Source organism: Tauraco erythrolophus, chromosome 2 (genome assembly GCF_009769465.1).
Source record: "Tauraco erythrolophus isolate bTauEry1 chromosome 2, bTauEry1.pri, whole genome shotgun sequence".
Taxonomy (NCBI): domain Eukaryota; kingdom Metazoa; phylum Chordata; class Aves; order Musophagiformes; family Musophagidae; genus Tauraco; species Tauraco erythrolophus.
This window is the reverse complement of record NC_141466.1, coordinates 119,684,247-119,697,831: the sequence shown is the minus strand read 5'-3', so window position 1 is coordinate 119,697,831 and position 13,585 is coordinate 119,684,247. Positions and strand designations below refer to the sequence as shown.

At 49.0% G+C, this 13,585-nt stretch overlaps 1 protein-coding gene across 1 annotated transcript in view; it reads right to left on the bottom strand.

Moving 5' to 3' along the window:
• LOC104375031 (phosphofurin acidic cluster sorting protein 2-like) overlaps positions 1-8,834 on the bottom strand; it is an 82,008-nt gene extending 73,174 nt beyond the window's left edge. Inside the window, exon 1 of the mRNA XM_086630613.1 lies at positions 8,776-8,834. Coding sequence (XP_086486739.1) covers positions 8,776-8,831 — 56 coding nt within the window. The 5' untranslated portion in view covers positions 8,832-8,834. The remainder of the gene's footprint in view (positions 1-8,775) is intronic.
• Between the last annotated feature and the right edge of the window lie 4,751 nt (positions 8,835-13,585).

The window sequence follows — 13,585 nt, the reverse complement described above, 5'->3', positions numbered from 1 at the left end:
AAACAATCCACAGGTCAGTAGTAAGGCTACATGCTGCAGCAAACTTTTTAAATTATTTTTTTATAGGCAACAGAAAGTGTACATTACTTGGGAAACATGACATCTTTAACTGGTCATTGCTTTACTTAAGACCACTGTTTTTGAACTTCCACCTGTTCACTTGGGGTCTGCCCGAAAGCAGCCTCAGTGCAGACAGAAAAAACGTGGAAGTCTGCAGCAGCACATTGCTCTTCTCTCATTTTAGCCATGCTGAAATTAGGCATTAGCATTAGTATGGCTAACGTCACAGAACTTTTTCACAAATGTAACTCATTTTGAACTTTTTTGCCTACATACGCAGCAGAATTGTGGCATCAGCTGTCCCCAAACCCAAGACTGCTTTAACAAAAGATGCTGCACTGCCAGCTTAGGTGAGAGCAGCAGTCGATGGCATGGCAAGGTGCAAATGCACCACACCTCCATGGAGCCACAGCACTAGCAGTCTGCCACGATATCTGTTGCTAAACGGCTTGCTCACTGTGTCTCCAGGCTAAAATAAAATATGCTAATGAAATAACCACCACAAAGCAGTGAGTGATTACAAAAACACCACTTGCAGCCTTGTCTACAGGAAGAAAAGAACAAGTGCTTCAGACACAGTGACAAGTACCTTGGCAACCAAGTTTGAAAGTGCTAATGGGGATGCAGGACAGGCTACATCCTAACGCTCATCACCTGGCAGAGCTTGCTAAGGTACACCTCCAAGTCCGCTGGAGATATGCCAATGCAGCCAAGCTGGGAAAAGCAATTAAATTAGGTCAAAGTTGGTTCACTGATCCACACCAACTTCCTCCAGTTCTCTGCTGCTGGAATTTATTCATTTCCCGGTAGACATCTGTTTGGCAAACCCTGCTACAGTGGCTTAAAACCCAGGGCATCCTCCATTGACCAGACTGTCCTGGTAGAGATCTCCACACACACTGACGAAAAAGGGAACATACATCTGGTAAGAAAGCGCAGGGGAGGGACTGAAGTAATACAGTAGCAGTGATACAGACCTGTGGAAGAAACAGTGTCAAGCCAGCATGGGCATCCATTTTTCAGGCTTGTTCCTAACCGTAAGAAAGATACTACATTTAAAAAAAATTTAAAAAAAAAAAAAGTTTAATTCTAAAGAGTTGCACAGTTAACATTCTTCACTCAAAAGAATGATTCTCACCAAAAATGGTAAATTTGTGCATAGGCTTTTCATCCCCTTGCAACACAAGCTGTTAATAACCAGGGCCTGTACTATGCAGTTCCCTGCTCATATCCTTATCGGTGGAGCAGGTCCCTGAAATAAGGGTGACTTGTCCATGCTTCCACAAACCAGTATTGCAACAGATAGAGTTATCCTCAAATAAGTATAAGTGAGATGAACAAAGTGTAAATACAGAGTAATGGGAATGTTGCCCTTTTGTCTGGAGATTAAGGAACGTAATAGGCAGAGAAAAAGCTTGAGAAGTCAAGGGACTCGACAAACATCAAGGAAAAAATGAGTAAATTATTCATATATACACTGTGCTGTGAAATTCAAATGGACATCCTGAGTCTGCTTCTGACAAAGGAGCACACAAGACAAGAAGGAATACTTGGAGCAAGCAGCCTCAAGCATAAGGTATGAGATGACTGAAAGAAATGGGATGACTTATGGGACCGTATTTCAGGGATGCATATACAAGAAAATTCAGAAAGTCTAACAAAAGAGAAAAGATTATATTCATTAACAGTTAAAAATATCTAAAAGCCATTAAAAAACAACCCAAGCACATCAAGAACATAGTCCAGCTGAAAAATACAAGCCATACAAGAACAAGATGTGGCCATTGCAGCTTCATGAGGAATAGTCTCTAAATTCTGAGAATAAAAGCAAATTACTTTGAAAAGAGAAAAATTAAGATTCAGAACTAAAGATTACTCAATTACAGGTGTGCAAGGCTAGATAGAAGCAAGGAAAAAAAGTGAGAACAGTGCCAAAATTATCAGCAGGCATGTGCAGGGCTTTTGAGGGAAAGGAACAATGAGAAGAAAGTGAATCTATTGATAAGGTAGAAAATAAATGGACTACTAGAAGATAGCTGAAGAAACACAGAGGAAAATGCAGAACAAATACAAGAGAGCTCTTCTAAAAATACACAAATAATTTAAATCTAAAAAAAACCCTGATCTAAATAATATGGATTCAGAGACACTTCTTGAACTGCTACTGAAAATCAGATAGCATAAGAATCAATGAGAGGCTTTGGATGAACATGATCTTCTTCCCTGGTAGAGAAAAGGTATTAAAGAACAGGAAAAGAGTAGCAGAACCCCTTACAAAAGAGCTACTCTTATTCTAACCCTGCTATCATTGTAACAGCACAACAGCTTATTGTCAGTGTTTTTCAGTTTTGGAAAATGGAACCAAAAACATGAGTTCTGCCATCATCCCAAACTACCTATACTGATGAGAATTTAGTTATCATATGCACAGAAAAACAGTTAAAAATACACAGCTGGGCATGGAACCTGGCCATTTTCTGTCCAGGAGATAGTCCCACATGCACTGGCTTTGGATCTCATGTTACTTAAGATATGCTCACACTGAAGAATAACAAGCATGATAAGAAAGATTTACAGTAAAAATCAGCGTGACTAGGAAAATACCAAGAATCTAGAAAACTAGAATAGCAACAAAAGATTTTATTTACTAAACAGAATACCTCACTGGATTAGACCGCATGAGACAGGAGAAACAGAAAGAGCATGAGAGATGACAGTGGGCAGTAAATTATAAAGGAGATGGCATTGCAACAGGCCTGTAGAAAAAGTCAGTGTAATTTTGGGCTGTGTGTACAGAGGCTGAATCGCACTGCAGAGCAGGGAGTGCATCTCTCCTTCAATGATTACACTGAAGCATCCAAACAAGCCTCATTTATCTAAGACACTTCTAACTACAAGAGCAGTATCACTTCAGCTGTCTGCTTCCCACAGGCAGAGAGGGGTTCCTGCTGCAACATCCCAAACAGAGGGGTAAGACACTCTCACTTCTTGTTTCCCAAAACAGTACCCACCAGCTTTGATGTAGTCAAAAAAAAAAAAAAAAAAAGCCTTGCCCAGAAGGTCATCTGGCACACTATAAAATGCAGTATGTTTCTCACCTCTAGCTCATTTTTGGAAATAACCTCTTCTGAAGTTGATTGGAGACCTGCATTCAATCTAGAATCATTCCACGTCACAAACAATTACACAAAAGCATCAGCACAGACTTCATCGAAGAATGTGTCTGCTGCGGGAACCTCGCGAGATACCAGTGCTCAGCAATCTATTCTTTCGACGGGATAAAGGTCAAGGGATCTCCGTCCCAGAGGAGTGCTCTGTGGGCAGACTCCATGGCTGTTACTTATCAATCACAAGTAACCAAGTAGCCAGAGGAAGCACAACCAGCAGGCATGGGGCACTAGCAGAATAAGAACAAGGTAATGTTTTTGGTAAGCCAACTGACAAGGAAGCTAACACAGCCCAGCTAAGGAATGAAACACTGGAGAGCAAGGCTGGGAGGCAGCGCGGCAGGTACTTCGAATTAAATTAAGCCTTCAGGAAAGTCACTATTAATATTCTGAAAGAAGCACACCCCCTCATCAGTCACACTGGCAGGGGCCACTCGTCCTGAGTTCCACTAACCAGCAGAAAGAAGGAAAAACAGACACCAAATCAATTAGCATGTGCTCAGAAGGGAAACATAACACTGCCCATGGAGAAATCCCAAATATGCCCCTTGGCAAGAGACAAGACCCAGAGCGCGACAGATAGTGGATGACACTTCAGATGTATTATGTTGCAGGCTTGTAGCCAAGCCCACAATATTAAGAATAACAAGCAATCTGATGGCTGTTTAGAACATTTTGTTTTCTATATAGGACTAAAAGGAAATCATCATTCAAACATGGCAAATATCACCAGTTATAGGAGACTGTTTCCTTACAAGAAACTGTGGCCTCTCCCAAGCACTCCCTGCCTGGAGTTACTCTGGTTTGTCACGGCATCATAGTATCTTTTGAGGGAAGGATCTGGAATCATTTCACGTTCCCAGAGGTGCAACTCTGAAGCTTACCCAAATGGAGCAGATTTTGCTGAGGTTGGAAGTTTACCATGAAAATGCCTGATTTACCCAGGAAACCACTCAAGAACATCTCAGGCAGATAAATACATGTTATTCCAGCTGGAATAAGTGTTTCTTAAAGGAACACCCAGTTCAGAGGCTCTTCACCACCAAATCAGCTTCAGAAAAGGAAACTCTAAGAGTAGGGGCTGTAGAAGACAGGCAATACTCCTTGCAGAGAGGGAAACAGATCCCTGAGTCCACAGCTGACAGAGCTGCCTGCTTTATGGGCTGCGGGATGCTGCCAACCCAGTTGAATGCAGCTGTGCCAGAGGAGAGCGCGTTCCTCCACGCTGTACGACATGCACTGCTCACTGCTGGGCTTTCCTGACCTCAGGCAAAGGAAAGCAGCTGCACAAATGAAGTCTTACCCTATTCTCCATGAGATGTCAGGTGATAGACACTGTCCACCCAAACAGGACAACAGGGTGGCAGAGAACATTCACCTAGTGGCACTTCAAAGGACCACCGTAGCTGGCACTTAGGGGATATTAGCAGTTGTACTTGCAACAACTGCTCTCCTTCCAAGTAGACATTCATTAGGCTCTAACATTCCAAAACGCACACTTGGGAATTTTAATGATGGAGAATTCAGAACACCTTCTGCAACACAACATGCTGGAGGTGCACATGCACAGTCTCACAAAGCGAGCCCAAACCACATGCGTTTCCCCCAGGTCAATGCTTTTCTGACTACCATAAACAGGAGACACTGTGTTTGAGCACGCTGTGTGGGTGGCAGCAAGGCTGGGAATGTTTTTGAGCTCATGCATTGTACTAAGATACAAGGCACTCCGGAGGAAACAGTGTATTTGAAACCTCGATGCGCCATTCACAACATGATTTGTACAGGTAGAATCTGCCTTTGCAATCTGAGCTCAACAATACTGACGTGTTAATGAAAATGCAGCTCATATCTCACCTCTAACTAGAAATGTGATGACTTACCACTGAAACAACATCCACGTAACACCGAACACAACAGCTGTGTCATGGAAAAAGCGTAAGAGTGAACACAATCACACAATCTTATCTTGTTTCCTAATTAAGAACTTGCATTTACGGGCTCTCAGATATTAAAGGGAAAAAAAAAAAAAGGAGAGCAGTCCTATTAACAGAGGTTGAAAAATACTGCTACTTGGAAAGAACAAAACCCCAAGCATGTTTGCACTAAGTCCTTTCACACATTTTTCCAAACATACTGCCTGATCAGCATACAAAACAAAGAAAACACAGTAAGGCATTGCCTTGATGGAGATAGACATTTTACTTTGGAAAAGCTCTAGTTCATTTCCTGGAGTCTTCACATCGTGAAAACCTGCTACAACCCTTAAGGGTACTTATTTGCATGGTCTCACAATAAGACACTTTCTCCCACCTCAGAACACCACTATGAAGACTTTTACCAAGATAACTATGAGTGGAAGTTGAGGCTGATTGATTATTTCACGCCCTGCAGCATGAATCCACAAAGATTGCTTTCCTTCTAAGGCATCACCATGGGAAGCCAATAACCCCCAGCCCAGTGACTAGCCTAACTGAAGATGCAAAGCACATTTTGCTTGGTTTCCAGGTGTTTACTTCCTTCTGCCTCTCTGCATGATAGCCCACTGCCCAGAAAATTAGCTCTGCCTCCCCTGAGAGCCACTTGAGCCAAGGCAGCTGGGCCTAGGCTGTGCTTACTCCGTTCATAGGAGGGGCACTGAGAGTTCACAGATCTCTCTTAACTTGGCCCTGAAAATAGAAAGACCCCAGCAGGACGGATGATACCTCCATTCTGAGAGCAAGGCAACTTCCAAAACTAAACGTGGACTTAGTTCAGTGGCACATTTCTGATTCAGCAGGAAAGACTTCCATTATGGGTGACAGTTCATCTTAGAAGCCAAGATCCTCCTACAAGGCACCAGAAGTCTTACAGTCATACTACTAAACTGTTCAGTACATTGGGGCTTATACTTCACAGTGCCTATTTTTACTGGCCCAGACAGCCTCTCTGAAATCCTGACGGCCTGAAGACAACTTCCCAACTGTCCTTCATTAACAGTCAAACACAGAGCAACGCCACAAAGGCTGATCTAGCCCGGACTCACTCCTGCAGCAGATGAAGCTGCATTTTCAGAAAATGAAACACCTAAGAAGGAGCACAGGGACAGCAAAGACTTACAATACAGAGCCTAGAAAAAGAAAGCATGTTCTATAGCTTTAAAATCAGTGCAAAGTTCTCCTTTCCCTAGACATGCGTAGGGCTGGAAGAATTGAGACTATGCACATGTAGAGACAGAGAGGCCCAAGGGAGAAGGATTATTGCCCTTAAGTGGGTATTATTTTCCCACCACTACCAGCCCCAAAGCACAATAAGACCAGAGACCACCTGTGCTGGGCGCTGAGACAGTACAGCAGAGTTTCTACCCTGAAGAGCGTAATATCAAGACTAAAACATTCTACAAGTAGATCAGCAGAGGAAGAACATGGGCAAGCAATAAGTAAGCACGGTACACAGATATGCTATTAACCCAGCTCAGATTTGGGGATTGACCTCCCTTTAGTTTCAGCGAACACAAATACCTGCCTGATAGCAGGTATTAGAACACAAAACACCCACCTCATTCATTCTATGATTTTTTTTCCCTAGGTATCAAAGAAAAATTCAGGAAGAGGATGAAAATAGGTGGCCATCTGTGACCCACTCACTCAGGAAAGCTTGGGCTAGCTGAATACTAGAAAACACAGAAGCACAGTCTCACACCGGTCACTATGGCCTGACAGGACTTGACCAGACACCTGCTGACTCTACAGGCATAGCAGCACATCATGTTAGTGCCATGGCCTCTGAAGGAAGAATAGGCTTTCATCAGCTTCTTCCCATCCTAACAAACATTGCATTTGAAGACGTTCCAGAGATGAAATTTCAGATTAATTTTAGACAAGTTTTCTCCAACCTGGTATGTCAGAGGGCTGCCCCCATGGCTATCAACACACAAGAAGCTCGTGCATTAGGATAAGCATCTACACAATGTAATGGAAATTGTCCTTGTGAAAAGGCACAGGATTCACTGGGCCAAAGAGCAGTTCTTCAAACAACTTTCAAACTGGTGACGCACCATTTGTGCTCACTCACTGGCATTCAGCCACTCAAGTAACCCACTTCTAAACTCGGTCTCACTGTTCCCAGTCTTTGGTTTGCCCAAAGCATTTCCTCCTCTCTAGCTCTTGCATCAATTCCATTTGTGAAGACTATGCTTTACCATCACTAAGTTCTGTGCTCTGTATCTGAATTTCTATTCTTTCTGCAGGGAGTCAATCTGGTAATTCCGTCCTGCCCTCCAAATTCCAGCTTGGGAGTAACCTACCCACAAATAAACAATACCTCAAGTCACTTTAAAGCTATAGAACAATCCTGGTCTACACAACAGCCTCAGCATGTGTCATCAAAAGGTGCACTGGCTTTTCACAGACACATGTTGCAAACTCCTTCCCATTTGCTGCCTGCTCAGCCCAGGACCTCCTTGGGCACCGCAATCACACAGGCTTCCTCTACTAGCTCAGAGTATTTAGGAAAGTTTCTACTCTGACCCATCTGGCCGCTCAGTCACCAAGCTTCTCCCTATAAACACATCAACCTTCTGTAGCCCTTTCACAAAGCCTGGTGTTCTCCTGCCCTACAGGAACAATTATTTTTCCCCTCTTGAATGTTATGCCTCTAGTTTTTGTGCACCACTTTAATACATCACTTCCAGACCACATACCACAGCCCAGAAATACATGGATCCAGAGTGACCTCCTGAATCTGCCCCTTAACTCATGAGAAGACCTCCTGATCAACGTCTGATGAGTGGGCCAAAAGACACCTAGCTCATTAACACATCCAGCACCTCCAAGCTCCAAAACAGGTCTTGCATTCTTCCCGTAAGCACATCTAGCCTGGACATACCCTTAACCATACAGTCAGCAACGACATTTACACCGTTCAGCTTGTCTTCCAGCTCTGCCAGAGACACGAGTGTGAGTTCAGCTGGCAGCACAGCGAATCCTTTTTTTCTGTTACCTATGGTCTGGAGCGCGGGTGACACAGGTAACCCCACGGGCCCATGGATGCCAGGGGCTACTGCCTGGATTCAGGGGACTGGCTGCTAGGGCCACCACTCACTTCGGGGGTGAAGAGGCAGCTTTCGGAGCAGCATGGCCGCTATGATATACCCTGCTCTGAGATCTTCCACAGCCATCACGGCGGACACTAGCCAGAGGCCGCAAAATGGAGCCAACGCAGCCGCGATCCGGGGCTGGCACACCCAGCGTCGCCGGTCCCCGGTGCTGCTGCTGCTCCTACTGGAAGAACACCCGGCGGCACGGTGAGGGAACGGCGGCCTGGGCAGCCGTTCGCCGCGCATCCAGCCTCTGGCTGGGGCAAGGCCCAGCCTACACTGAGGGGGCGCGGTCCCAGGCCCAGCGGGGCAGGGATGCTGCGGGGGCTGCAGATCCCGGTGGAGCGGGAGGACGGCCAGGGATTGCCTCCCCCCTGCCCGTGCCATCTCCGGCCCCGATCGGCCCCGGGGTCACTAGGGCCCTCGCAGCGCAGCGGTACGGCCCCCGGCGAGGCCCCGGGCGGCACGGCTCACCTGGGCACGCAGCTCGGCGCCGAACGATCGATCTCCCACGTCGCAAAGAGGTTCATGGGCACCGGGACCGGCCCGGGGCCGGCCACCGCCATCGCCGCTGCCCGCCGGCCACCGCCGGGGACCCCGCGGCGGGGCCCGAGCCCAACGCGCCGGCCGCCGCCGCCGCCGCCATCCCGCCGCCGCCGCTGGCGATGGGGGGGGCTACCCGAGCCCCTCGCCTCAACGCCGGCCTCCGCCTCGGCGCGCGCCCGCTCGCTCGCGCGGCGGGGCGGGGCGGGCCCCGGTGCCCCGCGGCCGCCAACCGGAGCGTGGCAGGGGGCAGCGGGGGAGGCCCGTGACCAATCAGAGTGCGGCTAGGGAGCGGCCTGCGGCGGGAGATGAGCCAATCGGAGCGGGGAAAGGACGAGGATGGCGACCAGGGCAACGAGCTAATCGGAACCGAGAGGGCGGTGGCCGAAGCGGCCAGTAGCCAATCGAAGAGGGCAGAGGACGCAGCCTCCGGGGAGGGGCCAGCCAATGGGAACAGCGCCTCTGCTCCGGCTGGGGCGGGGCTGGGTGGGGCTCGGCGGCGATCCCTTTAAAGCGCGGAGCCGCGGCCTGCGCGAGCTTGTGAGGGGCGCGGTCGGGCGCGCGCCCGCGCCCGCCCGCCCGCCCCGGGGTCTCGGGCTGCGCACGGGTTTGCTGGGGCGGGGCCGCTGCCGCGCCGCTGCTTCCCCCGGGCCGCCTTCCCGGGAGGGCAGGTCCCCGGGGGCCGGTTCGGAGCCCGAACGTGGAGGAGCTGCGCCGCCGCTGGCCGCGGCGCGTGAGGGGGTGTCACGGAGGGGTCTGTCGGAGCCCCGGGGCGGTTACGAGCTTTCGGGTGCTGCGGGGAGGGGCGTGCGTGTGCCCGACGGGGGTGACGGGAAGCGGGAGCAGATGAGCAGCACGGCACGTCCGCGGGTGGGCAAGAGGAGGAACGGCCTTCGAAGTGCCGGAGCGGGGAAAGTGGAGACCCGCAGACGTGGCGAGTTGAAGCCAAAAGCAAGGCAAAACCTTGCCAAAAGGAGCCGAGAGCTCAAATCGACCCGTTCCTCAAAACCCCCGGGAACAAGGACTCGCCGGAGCACCTATAGAGCCAGCACGGTGTGCAGGGGCAGGGCTCAGGGCAAGCCTGTGGCACAGCAGCTGAAGAAAAGCCTGACTGTGGTGCTGTTCCAGCAGAAAGCGTGAAGGATCCCCTACCGGACCTTCATCTTTAGCAGGGCTTTAGTAGAGGGTCTGATGGCACTACTTCTGGAAAAATGGAAAAGGAAGGGTACCAAACCATCAGAGCAGGGTGATGCTGGATGAGGGATCCTGAAAGGAGGCAGAGATCAGCTGGGAACTGCAGTGCTTCTCATTTAGAACTACATGAAAGAAGCAGCCGAGTCAATAATGGCCAAAGCACAGAATAAAGAGAAGCCCCCAGCTTCTGCAGGGGCCATGCCAGCACCTGTGCTGTTCAGTATACTCAGCAGTGACAGTTATATGTTGATGCAGCACTATTCCAGGCAGACTGTAAAATGCAGCTCATGCCAGCAGAGGGATTAGGATTTGAGAAGCAGGAGCAGCACAAACTTGCAAAGCAGTATGAAACATCCACAGTTGCTACTGTGGATGTTGAGCACAGCGCTGGTGTTTTTGGAATGTTATCAGTAAGCATTTCAGGGTCACTTTCCTGAATACTGGTGTGTAATTTGTAGCCTGTCCCTTGGACCTCTTCTTTTTACTTGCATTTGTCAGTTCTACATTTCATCTGCTGTCAAGCTTCAGGGCTCTCAGTAACATGCATGTATTCACATCAGTGTTCAGTTTGACTGGATCAATAAGCTGAACCATCACCACACTCTTCCACCTTGCTCTCTGTCCCCTTTCCTAGCCTATTTCTGCACCTGATGAACAGCACGGATCCCAGCACAGACCTCCTGTCTTGCTTGCAAAACAGCTTGTTTGCTGCTTCGATGTGTTTTCCTTCCTTTAAGCAAATCATTTATGCATGAGAGGACCTTTCCTTTCATCCTTGACAGCCTTGGTTCTCTAAAAGTGTTTGCTAAGGGATCGTAGCAGAGGCTTTTGTGGAAGTCCAAGTGGATCGAGGATGAGCCACATTTTCATAGCATTCCGCAGACGAATGTGAAAACCTTGTTTTGCAGCAGGAGAAAGTCACATGATGATTGTGCTGGCCTGGCCTTGTCTCAGCATTTCCCCTCATTGTGGTCTCATCTCAGCTAGATATCATCATTGCCTTTCCCCAAAAGCAGCTGACTGCTCCAGAGGATCTTGCTAGATCTGGGGGATTTATTTGTCCCTAGAAAACCCATTGCAGTATTTCCCCAGCTGTTTGCTTTCATCTATTTGCCTTCCAGCCTTAGTCCACCATTCCCAACTATTTGTTTGTTAACACAAATTTGTTTTTTAGCACTTTAATAGCATTGAGTGCTTCAGGCTTTTGGGGATGCCCTCTCACTTCCAGGAGGCCAGAGGCACTTCTCTGCTCAGCCCAAGGCAGCTGGGTGAAGTGACAGTCCCTCAATGTAGCCTTCCAGGCAGCCTCCAAGGGCTGGCAGTCCTGCAGCTCTCCTGGGCCACCCCTCTGGCCTGGGAGGGCTGCTTCTCCTCTGCCTTGCAGAAGGATGCCCATCACTTCCAGACACCTCTACTCTGTGGCTGTGCCACGTTCTACAATCTGTGATGCTTTTTCAGAGCTCTTGGCATAGGCCCCAGGTCACAAATGGCCGTTCCTCATTGCAGCAACCACTTGCAGTTTCTTGCCGATGGGCTTCCTCCTTTTCCCGCGTTCCCCTGGAGAGATGTTTGCTGTGATTGAGGTGGATTTCTCTGGCTCTCTCCCCGCAGCCTCTTCCCCTCAAATACCTCTATGCTTAGTGCAGCTCACTTCTTTGTTTCAGCCTTCTGGCTTTTCTACAGATTAATTTATGCATTTGTTCTCAGACTGTTTCAAAGTCCCTTGTTCATTTGGGGGCTTGGCTACACAGCCTGCTCCTCTTTTTTTCCCACCTTTGTGTTATATTGGCTTGTGCCTACAGGATGAGCTATTCAAAACTGTGCTCTTCCACACACAGTGGCTTTTCCCTGTCTTTGGCATCAAAATTTTCCTGTGTTTTGCCTTGTAAATACCAAAGCCTAGTTATCTTTCAGCTTAAACAGAGCCTGGTGTCATAGTCACCTTATTCAGCTGCTTCCCCACCTCCTCTTAAGCTGAGACCCTTCTGTGTGCCAAGCACCAGCTGAGATTTTCTTCATCGTGTATGATCTTCCAGCATATCAGGAAAAGTAGCCAAAGAACCCTTGCTCTTTAGCGTCCAGGCAACCAGCTTGAAATGGGCCTCCAGAAAACCCCTTCCTTTTTTTTTTTTAATGTTTCACTGCTAATCCAAATGGACCATGCCCACCAGGTTCTCGCCAGCATTTCAACACTGTTTAGAGACCTCGTAGCAGCCGGCATGTTTGTCCTCAGCAGACAAGGTGCCACAATCTGCCCCATGTGTTAGCCAGGCCCATGCAGGGCACCTGATTCCTTTGGGCCAGCGCTTCTCTCAACTACGCTGTTCGTGGAAGAGCCCTGTGTCACTTTAGCCTTTGCACACTGGACAAGATTGAGGTGCAGCAAGATGGCAGTCACCCAGGAGTAGAGAATTTCTCTTCAATACAGATGTCCCTCTCCAACCACCCCGGTTTAGCTGTAAGAGCACCTTTTGTGGTGCAAAGCCATGTTTTCTCCCTTGTGATCACAACCTGCAGGTCCCTGCTGCCAGCAGCCCCAGCCCGGAGCAGTGGAAAAGGGTGCTGTTCCCTAGCACCAGGCCCATCGCAGGGGCATTTGGCCGTGCCCTGGGCAATATGGGCTAAGAGGAGCTCATGCCTGGGGTGCTCCGACTACGGCTGGGGCTGGAGGGTATACAGGGGATGTTCGGGGGGACTCTGGCCTTGGGGCCTGGGTGAGACAGGCGGATGCTGCCGGTCACACGCACACACCCCAGCCCCACCACTACAAGGAGGCAGAGGTGGCTTTGTCCTGCGTAGGTCTGCACTGACCCCCAGTGGCTGTGGCACCAGCAGCCATTCCGCGGGCTGGCCCTCCATCCAGCCCGGCCTCCGGGCCCCGGGGACAGTGCCACATCGCCAGTGCTCGGGCTGCTGATCCCTGCTCTGCCACTCGGGTACCTCACCTTGTGAAGGGCTGGGGTGGCTCCCTGCACTGCAGGACCTCCAGGATTATGTGCTCCAGAGTCAATGCCACAAGCCTCAGTTTTCAAAATCCTTTTGAGTCTAGGCTGCCAGGACCACATGCGTTACCAGATTTCCCCTATGGTGCGTTGAGATGGTCCAGCATGTGCCTTGCCACAGCTTTGCCCCAAATGCCCCTTGTTGTGCTGTTTTCCATGATGGTCCTTTCACTCCTCCTCTGAGTTGCTGCCAGCAGAAGCAGCAGCGCTCACTCTCTGTCCCATCAGGTGCGTGATGCTGCACGTGGCTGTGTTTGAAATTAAGATTTTTCCAATAGACACCATTTTCTTGGAAGCCCACCCCACACCTCAAAGGACTTTATCATCATTACTTAGCTCCATCCCCTGCAGTCTATATTTTGGCAACTTGTTACCTGGATTGACTTTGTATGTTCATTCCATTGTTTTCCTATTTGGCATACCTGATTTCGTGCTTCTCCACTCTGATGTCTCCTTCCAGCACCTTGCTCACGTTAGGCCTTTTTGTGATGTTAAAGTACCTTTCAGCACTCTGTGATCCTTCACTCAGAAGCTGTTCCCAGTTT